This window comes from Leopardus geoffroyi, chromosome B3 (genome assembly GCF_018350155.1).
Source record: "Leopardus geoffroyi isolate Oge1 chromosome B3, O.geoffroyi_Oge1_pat1.0, whole genome shotgun sequence".
Taxonomy (NCBI): Eukaryota; Metazoa; Chordata; class Mammalia; order Carnivora; family Felidae; genus Leopardus; species Leopardus geoffroyi.
In genome coordinates, this window is record NC_059337.1 from 68751288 (window position 1) to 68777166 (window position 25879).

The window sequence follows — 25879 nt, forward strand, 5'->3', positions numbered from 1 at the left end:
ACACATTCGTCATTCAGACTTTCTCTTAAGCAAATTGACTATCTTCTCCGCCTATTTTTTTTTTCTCCTGGGCAGTTTCCCTTCCCTTTATTAATTTATATGAATTCTTTATCTATTTTCGATGCTAAATCTGTTAGTCGTAAGTGTTGCAAATGTCTTCTCCTAGCTTTTCCTATTATTTTAAAAAATGATATCATTTGTCATAGTCAAGTGATTTTAACTTAATTTAAATTTTATATTATTTTAATATAGACAAATCCACAAATCTTCTTCATGGTTTGTGCTTTTGAGAAACCCTCTCCTAATCCTTACATATTTTCCACTAAAAACGGTAAAGTTTTGCTTTTCGTATTTCAATTCTAAATCCACGTGAAATACATTTTGTACATGAGATAGTTCCAACTTTATTTTTTTCTTCCCACATGAATAATCGATTGTCCCAGCATCATGTACTGAATAATGTATCCTTTCCCAGTCTTTGTAATGTCAGCTGTTGCAGGTAGGATTCCCTGGAAGACAGACCGAGCAGAGAATCCCATGGAGAAGACTTAGTGGGGAGAGATTTCTAGAACAACTCTGATGAGACAGCAAGGGAAGCGGGACCAGGAAGAAGGAGATGTGGCTGCAACAGAGGCCTCAGCTGATCACACACGGAGTCCTAAAGCTGGGATGGCCCTTCGCAGTTGTCCTGCACAAGGCAACAGAACTGGGCTTTTGTACTCTCACACCCACACTAGGCACCGGGTGGGGCTGTCCCTGAGGAATGGCTGGAAGCTCAGGCAAGGCAGCCCCGTTGGGCAGAAATCACCTGTTAGCCGTCAGCCAGCAACAAACACTCCCAGCAGCTAAGGAAACTGGGGTCTTGATCCAGATAGGAGGATCTGGGTGGCACACACAGTATCCACCACCCAGCCTCTGCCATGTATCCTCTTTCTAATTTTATTGGCTCCCTGTTCTTTTTTTTTTTTTTAAGTTTATTTATTTTTGAGAGAGAGAGAGAAAGAGAGAGAGAATACAAGCAGGTAAGGGGCAGAGAGAGGGAGAGGGAGACAGAATCCGAAGCAGCCTCCAAGCTCTCAGCTGTCAGTACAGAGCCTGACAGGGGGCTCGAACCCATAAACCATGATATCGTGAACTGAGCTGAAGTCAGACACTCAACCAACTGCATCACCCAGGCACCCTTGGCTCACTATTCTTTTGGACTCTCTTTCCTATGATATAATTTCCAGATAGGTCTCCTTCCTGCTCCCTACCTATAATCCAATTTGTCAACAGCCCTCCTCAAATACATAGCAATAACTATACCCAAAACCTCAGATATGTCAGACTATATGTAGTACAGTAGCACATTTTCTCCCTTGATATGAATATCTATTACTAAAATAGCCTAGCTTTTTCTTTGAATCAGCCACAGGACCCAACTGGCTCAGAATCATTACGTTGTCAACTAAAGCTGAAACAGAAATCTCTTATGTCCTTTGCTTGTAAGGTGGATATATTAATCTAAATGCAGGATGTTTCTAGTATCCTCTTGACTTTAATCTTATTACATTTAGCCTAGGAAGAATTTAGCCTAGGAAGAATTTAACAAGCTTTGATTCTGTCATCTAACACCTCTTTCCACTCAAGTTTTTCTGTGAAGTTGATTAAGAATGCCAACAAGAGGGGCACCTGGGTGGCTCAGTTAGTTAAGCGTCTGACTCTTAGTTTCAGGACAGGTAATGATCTCGCAGTTCGTGGGCTCGAGCCCCACGTTGGGCTCTGCACTGACAAAGCAGAGCTTGCTTGGGATATTCTTTCTCTCTCAAAATAAATAATTAAAAAAAAAAGAATGCCAACAAGATATTGAAAAGAAAGAGGACAGTGGGCAGTGATGAGTCTTGTGACATGCCCATGATACCCTTCTACATTTCGAGACAAGTACACTGATTAACTATTTGCCCAGCTGCAGACCTAGCATGTTTTAATAAAGTGGTTTTCTTTCCTAGTCACCTGGGACAGGAAACATCGAATGATCCTTGACTCTGTTTTGTTTTGCTTTGTTTTTCCCCTCAACTGAAAACCCAATCAGATTCATCTAGCTTTGAGTCCACAGTGATCTGGAATCTATCCCTTGTTACCGTTGTCACCAACACCATTACAGACCTTTTTGACTCTTACCCCTGTTTTCAACTGATCATGTTCTCACTGTTGCCAAAACTATTTGCCGTGAAATACAAAGTTGGCAAAGTTGTGACCCTTCACAATTCCCCCCATCTGGAAAAAGTGACAGTTAAATAGTACCCTTGGGGAATAAGAACATAAATGCATCTTCTCAGAATGTAGTCTGCAGACAATGTCTACCTACTTTTAGGTCTCTTTGGCATAGAGACTATTGGGCTCAGTAAGGATAACTCACAAATCATTATTCTTTTTAAGGCTGCCATTTGTAATCACTGAAAGAGTGTTATTAATAACCTGCTGGTAAGTGTGAGAGTTGGAGAAGTGGTTTCTTACTCTGAGACCTGTAGCCAGGAATTGACAGAAATGGGGTATGAACTTGGGTTTCCTGATTTCAAGACAGGGACTTCTTCCCCAATCCAGCTCAACTGAACAGTTGCGTAAAGAATGGTCTGTTTTCACTGGACAGTGACATGCAGAAGAATGAATCTGGACCACTTTCTTCACCATACACAAAAATTAACTCAAAATGGATGAAAGACCTAAATGTAAGATGAAAGAACTTAATGTAAGATTCATCAAAATCCTAGAGGAGAAAGCAGGCAAAAACCTCTCTGACCTTGGCTGCAGCAACTTCTTACTCAACACCTCTCCAGAGGCAAGGAAAACAAAAGCAAAAATGAACTATTGGGACCCCATCAAAATAAAAAGCTTTTGCACAGCGAAGGAAACAATCTGCAAAACTAAAAGGCAACAGACAGAATGGGAGAAGGTATTTGCGAATGACGTATCAGATAAAGGATTAGTATCCCAAATCTATAAAGAACTGATCAAACTCAACACCCAAAACACAAATAATCCAGTGAAGAAATGGGCAAAGACATGAATAGACACTTTTCCAACGAGGACATCCAGATGGCCAACTGACACATGAAAAAATGCTCAACATCACTCACCATCTGGGAAATACAAATCAAAACCACAATGAGACACCACCTTACACCCCTCAGAGTGGCTAACATTAACAACTCAGGCAACAACAGAGGTTGGCAAGGATGCAGAGAAAGAGGATCTCTTTTGCATTGTTGGTAGGAATGCAAGCTGGTGCAGCTACTCTGGAAAACAGTATGGAGGTTCCTCAAAAAATTAAAAATAGAACTACCCTATGACCCAGCAATTACACTACTAGATATTTATCCAAAGGGTACAAAAATATAGATTCAAAAAGGTACATGCACTCCAATGTTTATAGCAGCATTATCAACAACATATGGAGCAAGCCCAAATGTCCATCGACTGATGAATAATGGATATAGAAGATGTGCTGAATATACACAATGGAGTATTACTTGGCAATCAAAAAGAATGAAATCTTGCCATTTGCAACTACGTGGATAGACCTAGATAGTAGTATGCTAAGCGAAATTAGTCAGAGAAAGACAAATATCATATGACTTCACTCATATGAGGACTTTAAGATACAAAATAGATGAACATAAGGGAAGGGAAGTAAAAATAATATAAAAGCAGGGTGGGGGACAAAAACATAACAGACTCTTAAGTATGGAGAACAAACAGAGGGTTACTGGAGGGGTGTGGGAGGGGGGATGGGCTAAGTGGGTAAGGGGCGTTAAGGAATCTACTCCTGAAATCATTGTTGTACTACATGCTAACTAACTTGGATGTAAATTAAAAAAATAAATTAAATAAAAATTAAAAAAAAATGGTCTGTTTCACATGAAAAGGAAGAAAACTGAAGTTTCAAAATGCAGGTAAGTTCTAAAAGGGCAGCCTCCATATCTCTGAAAGTAAAATACTACCCAAAGGACATAGGAAGTGATTTTTCTCCAATAACACAGAGGCTAACAAATAACAACTTCTGTGGCAAAGAGGCAAATGCTTTCTTGACTCAGGCTTTTGGTGAGATTAGTCATGTATTAGCATATGATTTTCCAAGACACTTGTTCTTAAAGAATTGGAAAGACGATAACAAAATAGTAGCACTGCTTTTTAGAATAAAGCTGCAGATGTGTGACTGTAATATTTTAATTACTTAGTCAAAATCCTATGACTCCACCAGTATTTGCGGATAACATGGAACTGATTATAAAAGCGATGTACTGAAAGCCTAATGGACACTTAACTACGATTTGGAGAAGTAGCACCTTGGACCACATGGCAGCAGCTGGCACTTGGCAGGCATTGACAGATATTTGAAGACATCTGTGTTGATGCCAGGATGGTTAATATGATTAACAGTAAAAAAAAAAAAAAAAAAAAGTGATCACAGCAACAAATGTTAAACAGGAAAATATTCAAGAATAGCCTCTACTTTCCTGTATTAAAGCAATGCACAATAGTTGGTTGGCAGAAGGCTCACAAAATTTAAAAACTTGTACATGTTTACAGGTGCATAGATCCTTATATCTGGTAAGTTCTGTAATATTCAAAATCATCACAAATATGGCTAAGTGGATATTCAATTATTTCTTTAAAAAATTTTTAATGTTGGGGCGCCTGGGTGGCGCAGTCGGTTGAGCGTCCGACTTCAGCCAGGTCACCATCTCGCGGTCCGTGAGTTCGAGCCCCGCGTCGGGCTCTGGGCTGATGGCTCAGAGCCTGGAGCCTGTTTCCGATTCTGTGTCTCCCTCTCTCTCTGCCCCTCCCCCGTTCATGCTCTGTCTCTCTCTGTCCCAAAAATAAATAAACGTTGAAAAAAAAAATTAAAAAAAAAAATTTTTAATGTTTATTTATTTTTGATAGAACACAAGTGGGGAAGGAGAAGAGAAAGAGGGAGACACAGAACCTGAAGCAGGCTCCAGGCTCTGAGCTGTCAGCACAGAGCCTGATGCGGGGCTTGAACCCACAGACCATGAGATCATGAACTGAGCCAAAGTCAGATGCTCAACCGACTGAGCCACCCAGGTGCCCCTAAATTCAATTATTTCTTGAGGATAATTCATCTATGTCATTTTGCTCTAATAAAATATTTGCACTTAAAAGATTCTAAATTCATGTAACATAGCTATACATTAGTATAATTGTTTATGTTTTCAATCTTAGTTTCCATGAAAGTGGTTAAGCACAGACACCTTGTCCCCTACCCCCAGAATTTCTGATTCAATAGATCTGGGGGATGGGGCCTGAGAAACAGCATTTTAACAAGTCTCCACGTGTGGCTAATAATGTTGCTTGTCCAGGGACCACACTTTGAAAACCGCTGTTCTGTACCACCCTGACCCTCCCACTGGTTCCTATAATCACATATCATTTGGCTATTGATAAATCTCTTGTGCATGAAAGATAAAAATTCATTCAACAATTAGTTATTGAGCCAGCATTTACATAACATATGCTGGTAAGCTATATCAGACATGTCTCTATATATTAGAGACAGAAAGATGAATAAAGTTAGTCCCTGCATCCATGCACTTTATATTCTAGACAGACATGTAAACAATCGTGATGCAACGTGATAAACACCATATGTAAAGCTTCCTGAGAGTAGAATGAAAGTGTTCACTCCACAATGAGGGGAATCAAAAGGCTTTATAGTGGAGACAACACTTAGGACTTAAAAAAAAAAACTATTTATTTTGAAACAATTTTAGATTTACAGAAGTTACAAATAGAGTTCCTTATATATCTCAGCTTCCCGACATTACACAGATGTTGACATTTTGCACACGCAAGGTTAAGATGGATTTTGAAGGGTGCCTACCAATTTATTAGGGTATCCCATGTAGAGAAATCATATATGAATACAACCATTGAGACACGATACACTAATAATATCTGAACATTTTTGGAGAATTATGTGCTAGACATTGTGCCAAGCCCTTTAAGCATAGCATATCACTCAATCCTTACAACATCCCATAAATAGTTATTATACTATCTGCTCTGTGGATACTACCATCACTCCCCTGTTGATGAGGAAACTGAGGCAGTTGTCAATCTTCTAGTAGGTAGCAGAACTGGGGTTTGACAATAAAATGTTCAACTTTGGCACACACCCTCTTAACCAGTGTAGGACGACATATGATCCAGAAATGGAAATCAAAAGTCTATTGTGTATACAGATTGTGTTACATTAGGGAAAGTTGTAGGCACAGGGTTCTGACAGCGGAAGCAAAAGACAAGACCAGAAAAGGAAAAGAAAATTCTAGACAATGGAAGGATACTGTGGTAGGCAGAGTTCCAAAATAGTCTCCTAGATTCTTGTTCCCTGGGGGACATGCCTGCAATGATCCCCTCTCCTTGAGTGAGCAGGGCAGAACCTGGTGAAGATGATGGCATGGCACGTCCATGATTCAGTTAAGTTGCATGACGAAGGCAAAGGAATTTTCAGATGTAACTGAGGTCCCTGATATGACCATACTGCTGTCCTGGTTTGGGGGCCTCAACTTCTCCTGCCATGTCTGCCCATTCCTTTCTGGGTCTTGACTTCTGCTTCCACTCTTAGAACCCTGCCCCATAACCCATTCTTTAAGGATTCTGCTCTTCTAGGTAATAACAGGAGCCTTATGGGCAAACTGATATGACTTAGTTTTGTGTGTAGCTTTTGGAAATCAATCACGCAGCCTCAAATTATATTGGCATAATACATACACAACCATTTTAGCAACAGTGCTTTCTTTCGCACAGAAGGCAAACTTCAATGGTGGGTGTCAAGCACCCGGCAAGTGGGCCACTGAGGGACCCCATGAATCACAGCTTAGAAGAGTTATGAGAACATGCCCAGCCTTCTATTTCACCAGCATGTTGGGTGGTAAAGTGTACCTTGGTGAAAATGTGCTGGTCTTTGTTCACACATAACACAACATGGTTAATCTGTGACCAGCAAAATACATGAAACCGTAAGCCATCTCTGGTTTCCACTTCAAATTGAATCACTTGACTATCCTTCAGTAACTGGCTTTGAGAGTAAAGTAAGTCTCATTTTAATATTTAAAAAAGGTCTGTTCCAGTAAAATCAATCATGTTGTAAAGTTTTCCAATTGAGAGGTTTTTTGTTCACAAAAACACTTGGCTTTGTGAAGTGTTTCACAAATCTAATTTCATTCCCATCCTCTGGGTATGTTCTGATTCCTAAATCTATGCAGAGATTAATAGTTTTAATGTTGCTTTAAAAATAAAGCATCATCTACCAAAATACTATGATAGTAATCACCTAATATGGTATGAAACCATTTCCATTCTGTTTAGCATAAGACAAATGGGACAAATTTGCCCCTGTTACCAGTTTGCAAATCATGTTTTCTCATCATTCACCAACTCTAACTCACTCTTCCTTTTTCTTTCAACAAAAACATTCATTGAATCCATGCCATGTGTCAGTTATTGAACCTGATTCCAGGTAAATAATGATGAATGTGACACCTTTCCTGTCCTTGAGGAGGCCTTTTTGTTGTTGTTGTTGTTCCCTGTCATGCTGTGCATGCTCCAGCAGCACCTGAAGTAGGGACCCTTCATCTACAAGTTCGTTACACTCTTTTGTGTAGAGCCTGCCTTTAACATCTTAAGGTAATTTTAGTAAACTTTCCCTTCCAATTTTCACAGTGCTTTTTTCTTATAGTTCCCTCTCTCCCTACAACCCAGGCATGAGTCCAGGGGGCCGGGTCAGCAGAGAATCTACAGGACTTACGTTATGCTATTTTTGGTGTTGCCCCACCCCCTGAGGCGGGTATCTTGCTCATATGCCTCAAATCTTGCTTTCCTTAGGATGAGCCCTGCCCTGTGACCGTCCTCTGAGCACTCAAGCTAAAGCCTCTTGACAGCTCTAACCATCTAATTACCCAGGCATGCCTAGACCTATGTCTGAATCCTAGAGAGACTATGCTCATGCTCAAGCTGTACATGTTATTTACTCTCTCCACAATTCCTCTGGGCTAACTTGGAAAACAACAGCTTTAATCAACCACAGGATTATTTTTGGGTTCTCCCTCCAAGTGCAAAATTCAACCTCAAAACTTTAACTTGGATTTAAAACAAACCAGCAAAAAACATGTATCATAACATTTTAGGGAACATACATGAAACCCAGATGATCCAACTTACTGCCTCATCGTGGATAAAACTATGTCTGTCACGTGAGTCACGAAAATCTGAACCTCAATGTCAAAAGCCCCCACTCACTTGCTTAGTGTGAAATCCAGTCTTTCCTCAGGCTCTTCCTCATCAGCTATGCCCTCCACTGGTCTCACAAGGTCTCCGTGCTCAAGGGCCTGGCCGCTCCTGCCACCCTCTGCTCTGTGGCTCTGTCACTCTCTGCCCTTGGGTTTCTAACAACCTCTTCCAGACTATTGAAGCTGGCTCAGCAGGAAAGTTCCTGCCTCTCTTGAACAGCTCCTCCACACTCACTGCAAGACTGCTGGGCTTCTCATGACAAAGTTACTCCTCCCCTTCATGCCAGAGCCCCTTCCCCCTGGTGTATGGGAGCATTGGTAGGAAGAGGAGGAAACGTCTATGCACAGACTTATTCTCTCATGATGCTTCTTCTCCTTCCACTGTCTGTTGTTCTTCTCTATTGCTCAATATCCTTTAAGGACCCCACAGTCCCTCTATACCCTATACATGTGTGAATCCCAATTCTAACCTACTTTCCAGTTCTTTCCTGTAAGGCTCTGGGGCATATAGAAAGCATCTGGGTCCACATACTGGAACAATCCATGACTGTGGGAAAAGCTTGAAAAGCCTCCTGTTAAGAGTGAAGAAACTCCAGAACATGCCACAGCAGGAAGCTGAGCTACCAGGGCACACAGAGAAACTCTAGGAGGATCGTATGGCCTAATATCACAGCCCAAAGGCCACAAAAATTTACTAAGTAATATGGTTGCATCAGTATTTAAGAACTATCTAACGGGAGTCACTGTCCTTGTAAGTGATCAGAAAGAAGATAAAGTAAAAGAGGCAGTAGGAATCATTTACCTGATGGAGCTACCAAGAGGAAGAAAGTAGGCCCAGGAGGTGTCTACTGTTTTCAGAAAGCAATCTCTCCCAGAAGAGTCCATGAGGAATAAAACAAAACAGACACCTTGGAAATTCAGTACTTTGCTTTATCAATTTGATAAAACGTCTTTGATACAATTACCACCTTAAAAGCTTGTTGTTGTTTTTTTTAATGTCCTAACCAATGATGCTATGAAGCTGAATGATTGAATTATGTGACAAAAAAAAAAAAAAAAGTATCTATTCTAAAAAATGGTTTTCTCTTTTAGATTTTTCATGGCTCTTACTTCTAATCACAGAACTAATTCTGTCATTTCTACGTGTCTTTAGAATTACATTAGATGGATGTGTGTGGCCGGGGACTACAGACTGCCACCCTGGCCTTACATCTTGTGCTCCAAATCCAAGAATAGAAAAGAAACGAGTGAAAAACAATTCAGTAGAAGGTGCTATCCTCAAAACACAATTGGATATTAATCTGAGAAAAACTCACATACATAGAGCTGGCTCAGGATTTTAAAACATTAAATCTTGGTCCTGGTCCTGGCTTTTGAAACATCCTGTCTTTTGAAAAACAGGATTTGAATGAGAGAAACACCCATCATTTATTTTACATGGAAATTCACTTCAAAATACAAATTGTTCATTGGTAGAAAATCTACTTCATATTTCATATGCTAATGAGCTATTCTTAATTTGCAATAATTAAGACAGATATTTTTAAATTCTTTTTGTGCTTTTCACAAAAAGCAACCAAACACAATGTGATATCAATCATTGTTAAGTATGAGAGCTTCGTTTTTAAAAACCAGATAAGTTTTTCTAAATCCATGGACTGAAACCTGTATCACAAGATCTTCTAATTCTTTTACTTCCTCTATTTTTGAATTTTCCACAATAAAACAGTCAACCTACTTAAATTTAGAGGTATGAAGGTCATATGACAAAGAAATGAAAGGTGCAATTATCATTTATTACCAAGATAACCGCTGCTTTGTACCAAAACATCCACCATACAGCCTTCATTACCTTGTTGCTCATTTAAAATACCATTCTGTCTTCCTGCATTTCTTGGTCTTCACCTATCTGCATCATCTTGTCCTCCTTTTGCCCCTCCAGATCCACTCTCCGCCCTTCTCCGCCTGCTCCTAGCCCTGGAAGGCTGACCTTGCAGACCACATCTATCGGCTCCCTTACACTCTGCCTTCTGGCTGATTCAGTTAGAGGTGTCCATGCAGAAGATCAAAGGAGAGAATGGACAGGATATTCATTCCCACAACTTCCTCTCTGCAAGGTGCCTCTACCAGAGGCCACTGCTGCTGCCATGTGATCCCCTCTGTGAAGCTCCCCTCTCTGGGTTCCAGTGACCACTGCTTCCCTTGCTCGCAACCTCAGGCCCGGGGGTATCTATTCCCTATCAGGACCTTTTCTAGCAGGAGCCTTTATAAAGTTCCTTCTTCTCTTGGTTTCTGGATAATGCTCCATCCCGTCCTAATCCTCCCTGCCTGACTAGTCTTCTGTGGGCACTGCTTTCCCAGCTCGCTAGCAAACTGTGTTTCCCTGAGTAGCAAAGTAATCTCAGCGATGAGCTTCTCGCCCTATTAAAGGATATGGGGAAAATACGGGAAAGGGTACTTTAGTTATAATCCTACTACACACATATGTAATCATGCTAGGTGCATTTGTTCTCTCTTTAAAAAGTAGTTAAAATTTTTTTAGTATTTATTTTTGAGAGAAAGAGAGAGAGAGCATGAGCAGGGGAGGGGCAGAGAGAGAGGGAGGGGCAGAGACAGAGAGAGGGGCAGAGAGGGGCTTCAGAGGATCTGAAGCCAGCTCTGTGATTACAGCAGAGAGCCCAATACAGGGCTTGAACTCATGAACCGTGAGATGATCTGAGCCACAGCCAGATGCTTAACCGACTGAGCCACCTCTTTAGAAGGTAGTTAAATCACTCTGTAAAAGGAGTAGGTATATGATGAAATAGGGGAAGGGGAATAAGAGGCACAAACTTAAAGTTATAAAATATGTAAGTCATGAGGATAAAAAGTACAGCATAAGGAATATAGTCACTAATATTATAATAATGTTGTATGGCAGCAGACGGTAACTGTGCTTACACTGGTGAGTATTGCATAATGTCTAGAATTTCTAATCACTATGTTGTACACCTGAAACTAATATAACATATATGTCCACCGTACTTCAATAAATAAAAGACAACCATTTTAAAAGTATTTCAATCACTCTTTAAAAGCCATAAAAGTGATACATCTACTGTAACAAGTGATGTAATGTAAAAATATATAAAGAAAAGTTACATGGGGCACCTGGGTGGTTCAGTCGGTTAAGTGCCTGACTTCAGCTCGGGTCAGGATCTCATGGTTCGTGGGTTAAAGCCCCACATTGGGCTCTGTGCTGATAGCTGAGAGCCTGGAGCCTGCTTCAGATTCTGTGTATCCCTCTCTCTCTGGCCCTCCCTGGCTCGTGCTCTGTCTTTCTCTGTCTCTCAAAAATAAATAAACGTTACAAAACAAAAATATTAAGAGAAAAGAAAAGAATTTATTCTCTTCCCCAATGCTTCTGGATCCTTCCCCTTTACCTCATTCCCCACCTTCACCATGCTTTTCCCCCAGATAAAGAATGTGAGGAGCCTGGTGAATCTTTTTCTACACCCGTCTCCATGATATTCAAGCTCATACCAAACATGTATTCACTCATATGTGGAGAGGGGTAATACTTGCCTTTACAAAAACTGCAAGCATGCTACACATTACCTTGCAACTGGCTAGATAGATACAGATCTAGTTCAACACTTTGAACAGCCTCATAATACTATACAGTAGAAATGTACTAGAATTTATTTGCCCATTTCTCTACTGATGGACATTCAAATTTTTTCAGCTATTTTTGCCACCACAAACAATGCTACGGTAAACACCCTTATGCATCTATGTTTACTAGTGCATCTATTTATGTAAACCAAATTCCAAAATGTAGGGTTGCTAGGTCAAAGTTACCTATAGTTTCAAACGCCACCCCCTTACTTCCTTGAAAGTATATAGCAATGTGTTTCTTGTTTAATTCTTATATTTGTTTTATACGGATATGATATGGTATATGTAATTTCTGAATCTTATTTGCTCTCTTAACATGAATTACAGATAACTTTCTGTGCACTATATGCTTTCTGCAGTGATCTTAAATGGTTGCATATGCCCATTAATGTTATGAAGTGTCTTTACGTTTTTACTGGAACTGTATCAAACCTTAGTATTATTGTGGAAGAATTTCTATCCACTCCTTGTAAAAAACACTTACAGAGACAGAAGTTTTGAAAGTAGCATCAGATATTAAAACAACTATTCCAAGTGTTCTTCTCAACTCCTAATCAGTTGACATGAACTATGTCTTTTGATGGGCCCCAGAATCGATCAAGTGACTCACAATTTCAAGCAGAACTACGCCTGGGGCATCTGCTTCTACCACCGCTTCAGTGACTTCAATCAGGGGACAAAGATCATGAGGTTGCCAAGGAGCACACAGAAACCTGGGGCGTATTCCTAAGTGTGGTGAGCCAAATTCCATGTGATTCTTCTGGCATTAAAAAGGGTCTATTTCAGATCAAAGGTAGAAAGAAAGCCATCAAAACAGAAATGAATCCCAGCCTCAAGGATACCACTGTGTAGGTTAGCATCACTAGAGTCCCTCTAGGTTTGAGAAAATACCCCATTCCACAAAGGCTTGGGAACATTCGGCAGCAGTTTCCATCCCAAAATAAAATACTATAAAACCAATCCCAAAGGGAGAGTGGGGAGAAGGCAATGTGTCTGTTGAGGGGAGGGCGTAAGAAGACAAATCTGGCCACTGTTCATTGTTAGTATATTCTCTATTTGATCATATCACCACCAGACAAGAAATCCCTGTGCATAGCCCTTGGAATGAAGAATTAAGAAAACTGCAAAGCAAATAGGAGGTGGACCAGTAGCCTCTGTGATGCCTTCATGCTATTTCCTCTATGGATGGTAATACTGGCTTTAACTCTTAGTCCTGTGAGAAGGAGAAGCAGATTTCACTCTTTTCTGAGAATTACTACATGCCCATAACACTAAAGAGTCCTCCAACTGGAAACAGATCTGATTACTTTTGCCAGACTTAATCTCTTACTTGAGCAGTTAATGAGAGCTTTCAATAATCTTAATCACATCACTTCAATAAAATACCTAGATGTGATTTCCACAGGAAATAAATGTCCACAGACCATAAACTCAACCTGGTTAATAGCTAACATGGGAGACAGGTGGGAGTTCGACTCAGATAAAGGGCCACGGTGCAGTGATAGTAAATGAATTACGTCCCCTTGCCCCCTCCACCCACCATCAGGGCTGCTGGGGACTGTCTGAGGCCTCTGCTGGGAAAGAGTGACAGGGGAAATAAAATGAAAGGCAGCTGGAAGCAGGAAAATTCTCCCGTATATGGACCCATGGGCAGCCGAAAGTCACTGAAGGACCCAGAATATGAAAAGAACTCATGACCACAAAAAAGGGAAATTCGAGGGAGAAGGTCACAGGACCATAGGATATAAATCAAAGACCCACTATCTGAAGAACTCCCTCCCAGGGATGGCAGCAAGAGACAATATTTGGAGGCCTCAGAGGAAGGTCCCAGCAGAAGGGAAGTCACCCATACCGGAAGAAACAGTCTCTCCCACTCCTATCCTCCTTCTTTCCAATTCCTTCTTTTATAAGGTTAAAAGAACATTGTAATGATTCTAAGGACTGGCTCCCAAAGTGCTATGGAAGGCTGGGGCCAAAGTAAAGGATATGGTTCTGAGCAATTGTATAGAGAGGCCAAGGGAAGGTGTGACCACCCACTGAACTTACCCCTCAGTGGGTTTATGGTCAGTCACCATAGAAACCGTGTGCCTGCCTTGACACAGATACAACAGAGCTGTTATAATATTTTTCATACAGAAAATCGGCAACAAAATAAAAAGATAATTCTTAATCAGGAAAAAAAAAGATTTACTGAAGCTCAACGTTAAATATGCCCAGTTTCTGGATGAGGGACGCACACAATCCTAGAATTTGGTGTGATTTCTTGAAAAGAACCTTTAGAGTCGAAGCAGCTATTCCACACCCAAGCCTCCAGAAGTCACTCATCTAATAACTGCACAGACTTCCCTTTCCAAGAATTTCAAAGGCTCCAGCATCCGTACAGAGAGAGAATTCTCATCACTAGGGTTCTATGATACATGATATAAAATCTGTAATTCTATATGGCTTTCCTGGTGAAGCATACTAGTTATGTTACGAAAGCAACAAGTCTTCTCAAAATAAGGTCAATATATCACAGACACAAGATCAAACGCATTTACCCCATGTTCATAAAGAACCACGCCTGGATCAGTGACTTAGAGAAATTTTTAAAATGTCAAGAGTCAGACAAACAGAAAGCTGTTGAAATTCCTCTTTCCTAGATGGACATTTTTATCTCAAAAATTGTGCATGAGGTTTTCTCTAACCTCGAAGAGACCATATATCGTATTAAGACCCGTTCCCCGGACAAAGCAATGACCACATGCTGTGGGAGGACCCCCCCCCTCGAAAAGACTCCGTCACCTGCACAGCGGCATATGAAACCCTGAGCCCCTGGCCACGTTGGCCTGGACAAATAGATGTAAGGAATACTGGAGAGGTGCTTTTTATACACTGTCTTTTTCGGTCTTATTGAATCTGCTTTATTGAACCCTTAAAATTATTTTCATGTAAAATTTTAAATCACATTAAACACATAAGCCAGATTAGCTCTTTAGGACCCACAAGTAAAACATAACAGTAAAATAGGCCATAAGTAAAATAGAATACACATTATTTTATACCCATTTGGGAAATGAAGAGTTAAAGGAAACAAAGAAAGAAAATCAGAACCAAGTTTCTTCAACAAGAGAGACTGAATTCATCCCTCTTCTAGTACAAAAAGAAAGTCTTTGTCATAAAGTAATGATGCTTATAAAACTGATTATTAAAAAACAAAAATGAAAAACCTGTAACAACAGACACGTCGCGCTTTCCCCCTTCTGCTTAGGGAATCCCAACAAACCCGAGCTACTCCAGCAGCATGAACAGCAGAATTTAGGTCAAGGGGCCAATTACCCAGCGGAGGCATCAAAGGCAGAGACAAGTCGCTACTTCTTTCTGCTAGTCCCTGTTTCCTTTGAGAGTCCTGAGGTAAGCAACCATGGAGGCAGCTTTAGAATATGCCAAAATAAAGTATTTTTTAAAAATGTTTACAAAGTATTGCTCCTGGGAGCCACTTAGACCCCTGACCCTGTAAGTCAGCACCATCTACACCGTCTCCACACTCTCCTAGGTCACTCCCGCTTCTCTTGCCTCAACGTGAACTCACAGACCTGGTTAAGTAGCCAGGCTCTAAAGAGCATGAGCAGATTACAGTTTGTGAGCCGCCCAAGAACAGATGCAAAGTATCTCACACGGGGACTTACCTGGAGGTGACTGGTACTGGGGCCGAGCTGTGGTCTTTCCGGGCCCCAAGCCCTTTTCCACAGGTTCCCCAGACGCCAAGCGAGGTTGGCCTGCTCCAAGGGAGGTCGAGCTGGCTCCTTTGGTCTCCGTGACCTTTGCAGAGGTTGGTGGCTCCAAGGTGTCAGCAGAGGAGGACCCAGAGAAAGTACTGCTCTTTCTGCCAGGAGAGTCATCGGGAGCCGCTTCCCTCTCACCAGGCAGCGGAGGGAGCTGGAGGACCCTGTGATGCTGCCGAGGGCTGGGAAACCTTGGAGAAGGAGGCGAGGGAACAGGTGACATCCGTGTGTATGCACAGGACTGAGAGGATGAATTATTCAGCGGCATGCTGAGGGCTGCCAGGGCTGGGGGGGACGGTCTCTTCTCATCGCCTCCGGGTTGTGACCAGTCAGGGCCTATACTGGGGGGCGGATCCAGAAACAAGGTTTTGTGACCCTTCAGAGGCATCCCAGCTTTCCTCTTGCTTCTGGTTTCTGGGAGGGTGTGGGTGGCTAGCGTGCTGAGGGGGAAGCCCAGCCTTTTCCCCTCGGTGGCTTCATCTACCTTCTCACTCTCTATCACCTTCAGCAGGACCTTGTTCACAGCCCCCTCGGCGCTGGCTGGGATACGTTCCCTGTCCGATGCCTGCAATGACCTGTCTCTGTGCTGCTCCGTGCCCAGCCACCTGCAACCCTGAGTCCCGGCCTCGGCTCCAGGGAGGGTGAACAAGTCCGCTCTGGGTATAAACTCAGCTTGGGCTGCTGGGCAAATGGCAACGCTTTCCTCACTCTCAAGATGTGTTTTAACTACTCTTTGCACCTGAGTGGACAGGTCCTGGACTTTGGCCACCACTTTGGAAATAGGCTTCTTCCCGCATGTACGCTCACCAGACTTCTCCCTCCGGCCCTTTTCTGCCTCTGGATGTTGCTCAGGGTCCTCACGACATTCAGACAAATCTGTTTGCTGGTGTGCCAGCCTGCGTGGGCCCCTCTTTGGCACTCTAGCACCACTATCATCTCCTGGCTCTGTGGAGCTGCAGTCAGGGGGCAGCCCTCCTCTTCCAAACCCAGTGCCCTCAGAAGTCTTCCTGAAGCTCCCACTGGCATCCAGTGCACCGGGGATCTCTGGGGGACAGCTCCCTCTCCACTGTACAGAAGACGTGAATGCCCCACTTGGGAGCAAGTTGCCTTTCTCCTCTAGAAGCCAAAGATTACGCCTTGTTCGAGAAATAGGAAGGGAGTTACTGGAACAGATTTGGTCCTTCCCCATCTGAGGAGCCGATTCCTGGCCCCCACGCCCTTTTCTTCTTGTCCTCTTCTGTGGAAGCACCTGAAAGCTTCCTCTCCTTCCACCAAACCTCCGGGGCTTTTTGTTCCCATGGGCGCTCCTCTTATTGAGACAGCCCACGGGGGGCTCACCCGGCCAGTCACCAGCACTCTGGAAACAGTCGTCCTCAGGGGCCAGGCTCACGGACAGCTCCGGTAGTTTCCCCTCCTGGCTCCCCATCGTAATCCCCAGGATGTGGTCTGAGCTCAGAAGATTGGCCAGAAGTCTCTCCCTCTCTGCTGTGAGTTTGTACAGCTCAGTTAAAATGTCTTTTGTGGGAGTTTGCTTGAAAAATATGTCGCCTGGATGTTCATTCGGCTGCAGGCTGAGGCTGATGACGTCTGACCCCTCCCTGACTTGGTAGCAGTTATGAAACCCTTTATTGGATCTGTCTAGAGTTACAGTGCCCTTGTATGAAAATCCTCTGACTTCCCCCCTTGGAAGATAGAAGCTGATGTAGCAGACTTCAGTAATGGGCTTACGCAATTGGAGGGTGCAGTGAGTGCCTTCCATTATGCCTACCTAATTATTCATGCCTTGGAGATGCTGGTCTGTGGTCAGGCTTCCCAGGCTCCGGTGGTAGGGCATGTGATGGTGGCTAGGCAGGGAAAGCAGCTGACAATCATCTCCAGCAACAAGACTGCCTGGTAGAAGAACAGGGGAAGAAAGCAGCTTGTGTAACAGACTGCATAAATCACAAGCCAACATCAATCAAAGCATAGTCATGACCTACCCTTCCTCTCTGGCTGGCCTCAACCAACTCAACTCACACCAGCCAGAAAGCTGACTGCAACCTCTTCCCCACTCCCATCCCACCCTGGACCAGAGTTTTTCTACAGCCGAGGGTTGGGAGAGCGCTCTAATTTCAGCCCTAAGACAAAAGTTCCTTTTCCCCGCAAGGGAAATCACAATATACCCTAGAGCAGGTCTGTCAACTTCTCTAGGCTTCAGTTTGTGTTTTCCTATTAAACACAACTAATAGACCTCCCAGAAATCCCACCAGAAAAGGGACTTTGAGATCCTCAGAAAACATAGACATTTTAAGAACTTGTGTTTGCAATATTTGCAAAAATGAGTCAAGCTTTTTTATCTCCAAAAAGTACTTGTTAACATTTGAGATTAATTATCTATTTCACTTAAAGCAGTATAAGGGAAAGGTATTAGGCCACAAATTTGGAGTCTTTCCTGAATACAACTCACGTATCTTTGCCAAAACAGTTAAAAGTGAAAATTTTTAAGTTTGAAATTTAATTAATTCAGGGGTCTTAATCAAGACTGTTTGTCATTTTCCCAACTTCTTGCCCATTTAAGGCCAAATGGAAGGACAGAGAAAAAGCAAATATCTATATGCTACTGCTGGCCTTGTATGGACTTTCCATGTCTTTACCAAAAAAAGGAGCTGAAAAGTCACATAAGCAGTGAAGGTGGCTGTTCTCTCCTGAGATCTGAGGAATACCAGGAATGTCTTTGTGGCTAACGTCCTCCTCTCCCCCCAGACCAAGAAATATGGAGCTTAGAATTCTGTATTACAACACTTCACGTTGTAATACAACAAAACAAGCATTTCCTAGTCTTTAAGACTTCCGTGGCTAAATGACATTCCCCCTGGGAAAGGGTAACACAGCAACCACTTATTCATCATTGATATCCTTTGGGAATTATTTTCCTCAGATACTTTGTAACTAGTTCTAAATAAGAAAAAACTACAGAAAAGTACATTTTGAGTGGCAAGAAGAGAGAAAGGAGAAAAGAGTTTTGTAACAGAACCTCCTTGAGGAAGACAGATAAAGAGTGATAAAAATGAAGGTTAAAAAAAATGCACACATCTGGTCAACCCACAAGTGCCAGGAGGACTGAGAGTACTCAGAGAAAGGGAAAATGGAACACCATTTCAAAGTGCTAAAAGAAAAGATGTGTTAAGCCAGAATTTTATATACAGCTAAAATAGTCCTCAAAAATGATAGTGAAATAAAGACATTCTCAGACGAAGATAGAGTTAGTTGCCAGCAGACCTGCTCTAAAAGAATTGCTAAAGGAAGCTTTTCAGAGAGAATGAAAAAAGTAAGAAACTTGTAACATCAAGAAAGAAGAAAAGGCAACAGAAATAGTAATATCTGTGTAAATATAGTATGATTCCTCTCTTGAGTTCTTTAAACAATGTTTAACAGTTGAAAACAAAAAATATTACATTTTCAGTGGGGTTGCAATATATGTACATATAATACACGAGACAGCTACATCATTAAGGAGATGCGGTAAAGTATAATGGTAATTTAATTCTGACTACACTGTGAAGAGTTAGGCATGCATATTTAGTCCCTAGAGCAACCACTAAAAGAGATATAATGAAAAATACAATTGATATATTAAAATGGAATAACAAAAAAACATTCAAATAACTCAAAAGAAAACAAGAAAGGGGAAACAAAAGACAGGAACCAAAAAAGAGGCAACAAACATAAGTAAATAATAAAATGGTAAACCTAAATTTAAACATATCAACAATTAACATTAAATGTCAATGGTCTACACACACCATTAAAAAAAAAGATTGTCAGGGTGCCTGGGTAAACCTAAATCTAAACGTATCAACAATTAACATTAAATGTAAATGGTCTACACACACCATTAAAAACCAAAAGATTGTCAGGGTGCCTGGGTGGCTCAGTCAGTTGAGTGTCTGACTCTCAGTTTCGGCTCAGGTCATGATCTCATGGTTTCGTGAGTTCAAGCCCCGCATCAGGCTCTGTGCTGACAGTGCGGAGCCTGCTTGGGATTCTCTCTCTCTCTCTCTCTCTCTCTCTCTCTCTCTCTCTCTCCCCCCCTCTATCTCTGCCCCTCCCCCACTATGCTGTCTCTGTCTCAAAATAAATAAACTTTAAAGAACTTAATAAAAAATAAATTAAAAAACAAAGATTGTCATAACCTGTATGGTATGCACTTAAGGTCACTGGCTTGGATGAAGTTTACTCAAGAAAACTACACAGTTTTAGACAGACCAAAACAAAAACAAAAACAAACAAAACAAAAACAAAGGTTGTAGAACAGAGTACTGGAAACACAGCTATTTAAGGGCTAAACAGATGGAAACAAGACTACGCAAAGCTGAAAAAGATTGGGTAGTAAGATAATTCTTCATATTTTGTAGCTACAGAAATTAAGATTCAGTGATTTAACTTCTTACTATGCTTTTATTATAGGTCTGTAAACCCTAGCTCTAACATCTTTCAATCAGTGTTGCCAAACTGAGACCAGAACCCATGTCTCAGACACTAGTGGTAGATTACACCAGACAGCTTCCATAATATAAGCTGTCTTATAAACTTCCTCCCTTCCCTGACAATAACAGGAGTCACATACCCAGTTACATCTTTAAATTCTTCGCTTCATTCTCACCTATCATCTCTTCTTAAAGACCTGTTGCATTTTCCCTCTATTGCTACATTTTCTTTTGCAGAGGAAGGGGCAAAAACAGTGAAAGTCATAGCCATGGTGTTGTACTATGATGAACTTTTCAACTAAAGATCAGGTGATACAGTGTAGAAGATAAAAGGAGTGACTTTGGGGTTGTAGATCGCAACATTGGTCATGTGGCTTGTGGCAGGATACATAGCAAAGTAAGTCCCTACCAACTATAAAAGAAAAGCATCCCATTCTTGGAATTCTAAACTTTAAAACAATGTTGTAAAGTTGTACCTTGTTTCCAAGATAAAATACCTTCTACCAGGTTCTGTGGGTCCAAATCCAGGTGCAAGGGGGCTTCTTCATGCTATCGGTTCATAATTTCTGAGTTTCCAATGATCATGTAAGCAAATAGGGGTGGTACTCGTAGTACCTCTCTCTCTAGGCCTTACCATTTAACAAAAAAAATGAAACAAAAGACATTTCTGCAATGAAAGGTAGGGACTGAGAAGTGAATTGTTTTAATTATAAAGTGGAGTTGCTTGAAAAGGACAAGGTTCTCCTGTGAATGCACAAGAGCACAGGTATTGATACATCAGTGGCACAAAGACAATCTAACTTGCCTGAATTTAGCATCCACAGGGCATCTTAGAGGAAATTTACAGAAGAAAAAAAAGATTATTTCATATTAGAAAGTGAGTTTCAGAATTCGCTTTGCTACAATTTTGGATATCCAAAATCCAAATAATTTAAGATAGATTATTGCAAAGAATACACACATTTTCAGACACTCTTATTTCCCCATTCTCTTCTGCAGTTTGAAATTATTTTTTTTTAATTTTTTTAACGTTTTATTTATTTTTGATACAGAGAGAGACAGAGCATGAACGGGGGAGGGTCAGAGAGAGAGAGAGGGAGACACAAAATCCGAAACAGGCTCCAGGCTCCGAGCTGTCAGCACAGAGCCTGACGCGGGACTTGAACTCACGGACCGCGAGATCATGACCTGAGCCCAAGTCGGACGCTTAACCGACTGAGCCACCCAGGTGCCCCTGAAATTACTTTTATCAAAATTGTTATGCACATCCTCCACTATCGTTAATGAACATTTACAGGGCTGTCTCTGGAGCACAGAATAACTATCCACACTTTTCCCCAGGATCTCTCAACCAGAGAAAAGACTGTCAGGATTCAGCCATCAGCTTAGCATCCCTGACAGTGTCTGTATGTGGATAAATACTCCTCAAGTATTTTCTTCTTTCCTTTGTGAAATGAGACATTTAGTCTCTAAGTTTACGATTCACTAACTCAAAATATTATCTGGTGACACCGACTAGCTAGCCGAGAAACCACAAAACTCCTCTTTGAAGAAAAAGAAAGTATACCCTGAGTAAAGGAGCTTCAACCTCAGCACTCTCCCAGGCACCATGGCAAAGGCAGGCTTCAGAGCAGGGCAAACACTTCTGTGCAATAACCCATTAGCAAATCAGAGGGCCGTGCTGAATCATCACACATATTTTCCATCTGAGAAACCAGGGGGGAAAAAAACCCAACTATATGTCTTGGGAGAAAAAAAAAAGCAAAATAACAAGGAAAGCAATGTGGAGTGTGGTTAGATACACCAGCACTATAATTCCATGCTGAGTTCACAGGACTATTTCAAGCAGCATTGGCTCGCTCTGCTTTGACTAAAATACAGCAGCTCTGCAGGCTCCACACACTAAATTATACATCTTAATTTGGCCTACAAAGTAACCTTCTCTGGTTATGCTCAGTGTAAAAGCACTTTGTTTCCTGGAGACCCTTCATGCCTTCCATTTCCTCTGGCAAACTCCAGGCTGACAGTCTCTCCAAGACAACACCACTGTGGAGATTTCTTCCCTGAGTCTTTTTCCAATAAGCAAGTACATGATTTCACTCTACCCCAAATGGAAATATCTGTTGTACCCCATCATAATGGGAAATTATTGTCTTTTTAGTAGATGCTATTCACCGCTCATAACATATTTCACGAATGCCTAAAATAAGATCCAAGAATTAGCTGCAGCCATCCTGTCTGCTTACTGTCAGCTTCATAATTGATTCTGGCCCTAGAAGGCCAATGCAAAGCTTTATTTACTTAGCCATTGGCAAAGTAATGCCCTATGATTCCATCTGAGCCCAATACTGATAAGATAGATTATCTGTAAGTTCCATTATTAAACTGGAAATTATCCATCTGTCCATTCAGATTCAGGCTATACCCTTCTACACACCACTCTAAACTCCAAGAGACTGACTCAACAAGCTCCCTGGAACTCTGGCTTCTACTGGGTTTAGACATCAGGAAATACCAGCAGCAGATGGAAATGCAGAATGGAAGAAAGTTCGTATTTATTCCCTGGCTCCCTCCCTCCTAGTACAGCCTCTACTGAAGACCCCAGTTCCTCTTGGGTAGCCTTCCTCCAGGTACAGCTACTGTCTCTGGGTATGAATTACAACTCTCTCCCATTGCTCATCCAGGCCTGGGTAGCTTTGAATTCTGCCTCTTGTGTGTGATTTTGGAAAAGTTAGTGCCTGCCTATCTCCTTCCAACCCACACCCATGGAATGCAATAGTACTGTTCTTTACATAGAAGATATGAAAATAAAGGTAGGTCTGCAATAACCTTCTAGCTCTTTTCCCCCAGAGATATTTTTTCTCAAAGAATCTCTACCACACTGTAAGAATAGAAGAATAGAAACCACTAGCTAAATTATTGCAATACAAAGCAGAAAGAGATTCTATAAGACATCAAAGAATAGATCAGAGAAGGTTAAAGAAAGGAGAGACACATCATGTTTGTGGGATCAGAAAATCCTTCAAAAAGAAGAAAGCATTTGAAACAGCTCCACACTAAAGGATAAGGTTTTGACAGGTGTGATTTTAAAAAAGGGAATTCCAGGAGAGGCATTATACAAGACTGAGAAATCTGCTAACATGTACAAAGGGAAGAAGTACTCTCTTTGCCTGCTTTTAAGACATATGTCAGGAGAGATAAGTCAAGAAAGAGTGACAAAAAAGTGTCAAAAGATTTGAATCCAGGTTGGTGGGAAATTAATGCTAACTTCCTACACAAATGGGAAGACAAGGATGGGTTTTGATCAAAGAAGTAGTTTGTTCCGTACAAACTTAAGAAGATGAACCTAGGAGTAACGTCAGAATAGAATGGGGTAGAAAGAGATCAGAGGGTCAAGAATGAGGTGCTCTGGAAAACATAAAATTCTGTAAAGAGATTAAAAAAGAAATAAATTAGAAGGTGAAATTACAGGCAGTTTTAGACAGTGATTTTAGTAGAGTAAGAAGACACCAAAGTATATTGCAAAGAGCAAGAGAGAGGCTGGTAGTTAAGAGAAAAAAATAAGAGTAGCCTGGACAAGTATCAAGGTATTGTCCTTGTCATTACTTTTATTTTGTTTTGTTTTGTTTTGTTTTGTTTTGTTTTGTTTTGTTTTGTTTTAAGAAAGGAAATCTAAGCATGGTTTTAGGTTGAGAAGAAGGAGGTAGTGAAGAGGGAGATATTGATGATACAAGCAAAATATGGAATAAAATATAGGACAACAGATGAAAGAAGGCACCAGAGGAAGGAAAGGACATGAGCCAGAGGACACACAGGGAGGGTAAGTCTTGATAAGAAGGAGGTTGCTTCATGCTCAAAGACTAGGGATAAGTAAAGGGAAGTATGTGAGAGCAGTAAAATTGAAAGAGTTTACATATTATCTCAATGATTTTTGGTTTCTTCATAAAAATTCTATAATTTTATGACTTTCTTTGTATTCTTACACTGTCACAAGAAAGAAAGAACTAAATCAGTCTATACTTCAAAGGCAAAATTTGTACCTTTGAAACCCTGATTTGACTAAGAAACTACGAATACTCCAAGCTAGGCATTATTAGAACATACTGGCAAATCTTTACAAAAATAAAATAGAGGCCAAAGTTTGGTCAATAGAATTATTTTGGGTAATAAATTTCTAGCAATAGCCACAGATAATTATCAGAGGATAAGAAAAAGAGCTCCTTTTTGTGTTTGTTTATTAGTTGCTACCTAGATATGCTATAAGGTGTGAGCATTGAAGATTTTCCCATAGACCTCAGAGAATCCTTTATTCACCTCTCCTGTACCTCTTCAAAGCTTCATACATAAAGATAAACAAATATCAGCTTTCCACATGATCTTCATGAGAATATAACATACTGAGATCTTCAACACATCCATGGCTCATGTCACTATCTGGCTTATATCATCATCTTTGGGAGACAGATGAGTACACTGAGGAAATGAACCCCTTCTCTATGATTTAAAAAAAGGAATATGTATATATGAGATTCTTACTCACTGAATGCTCAAGGTCCAACGGCCAATGTTTGACTACACGGCATCTCACAAAAGTGGGATTGGTAAATTCTTGGTAAAACAAAGGTAGCCTCCTTTTATAAATTAAGAGTATCTTTTTTTTAGATTTTTTAATCTGTATTCATTTTTTTTTTCAACGTTTATTTATTTTTGGGACAGAGAGAGACAGAGCATGAACGGGGGAGGGGCAGAGAGAGGGAGACACAGAATCAGAAACGGGCTCCAGGCTTTGAGCCATCAGCCCAGAGCCTGACGCGGGGCTCGAACTCACGGACCGCGAGATCGTGACCTGGCTGAAGTCGGACGCTTAACCGACTGCGCCACCCAGGCGCCCCTGTATTCATTTTTGAGAGAGAGAGAGAAACAGAGCACAAGCAGGGGAGGGGCTGAGAGAGAGGGAGGCACAGAATATGAAGCACGCTCCAGACTCTGAGCTGTCAGCACAGAGCCCGATGTGGGGCATGAACTCATGAACCATGAGATCATGACCCACACCGAAGTTGGATGCTTAACCGACTGAGCCACCCAGACACCCCTAGGATTATCTTTTTAAATATGCAAACTCATTCTCTGGAGTTTGCTTTTCTGAGAACATCAAATCAGAAAACTCATTTCATATATTAAGTTAATTTGCATTTCCAAATTAAGGAAGCTGCTCTCGAATAACAATTTTTTTTATTAGACACAATAACGGGTTAAAATAGGTTTTTCTAGGCCTTTGACAAAATCCAGCACCCTTTCTTAATAAAAACCCTTGAGAAAGTCGGGATAGAAGGAACATACTTAAAGATCATAAAAGCCATTTATGAAAAGCCCACAGCTAACATCATCCTCAACGGGGAAAAACTGAGAGCTTTTTCCCTGAGATCAGGAACACGACAGGGATGCCCACTCTCACCGCTGTTGTTTAACATAGTGCTGGAAGTTCTAGCATCAGCAATCAGACAACAAAAGGAAATCAAAGGCATCAAAATTGGCAAAGATGAAGTCAAGCTTTCGCTTTTTGCTGATGACATGATATTATACATGGAAAATCCGAGAGACTCCACCAAAAGTCTGCTAGAACTGATACATGAATTCAGCAAAGTTGCAGGATACAAAATCAATGTACAGAAATCAGTTGCATTCTTATACACTAACAATGAAG

The 25879-nt window shown here is 41.2% G+C and overlaps 1 protein-coding gene across 5 annotated transcripts in view; it reads right to left on the reverse strand.

Moving 5' to 3' along the window:
• The window catches only part of FMN1 (formin 1), a 436126-nt gene that overhangs the window by 380648 nt on the left and 29599 nt on the right, over positions 1-25879 (reverse strand). For all 5 annotated transcript variants that reach the window (XM_045450122.1, XM_045450119.1, XM_045450121.1 and 2 more), the window contains one exon: positions 15614-17599. In XM_045450122.1, coding sequence (XP_045306078.1) covers positions 15614-17468 — 1855 coding nt within the window. In that variant the 5' untranslated portion in view covers positions 17469-17599. The remainder of the gene's footprint in view (positions 1-15613; positions 17600-25879) is intronic.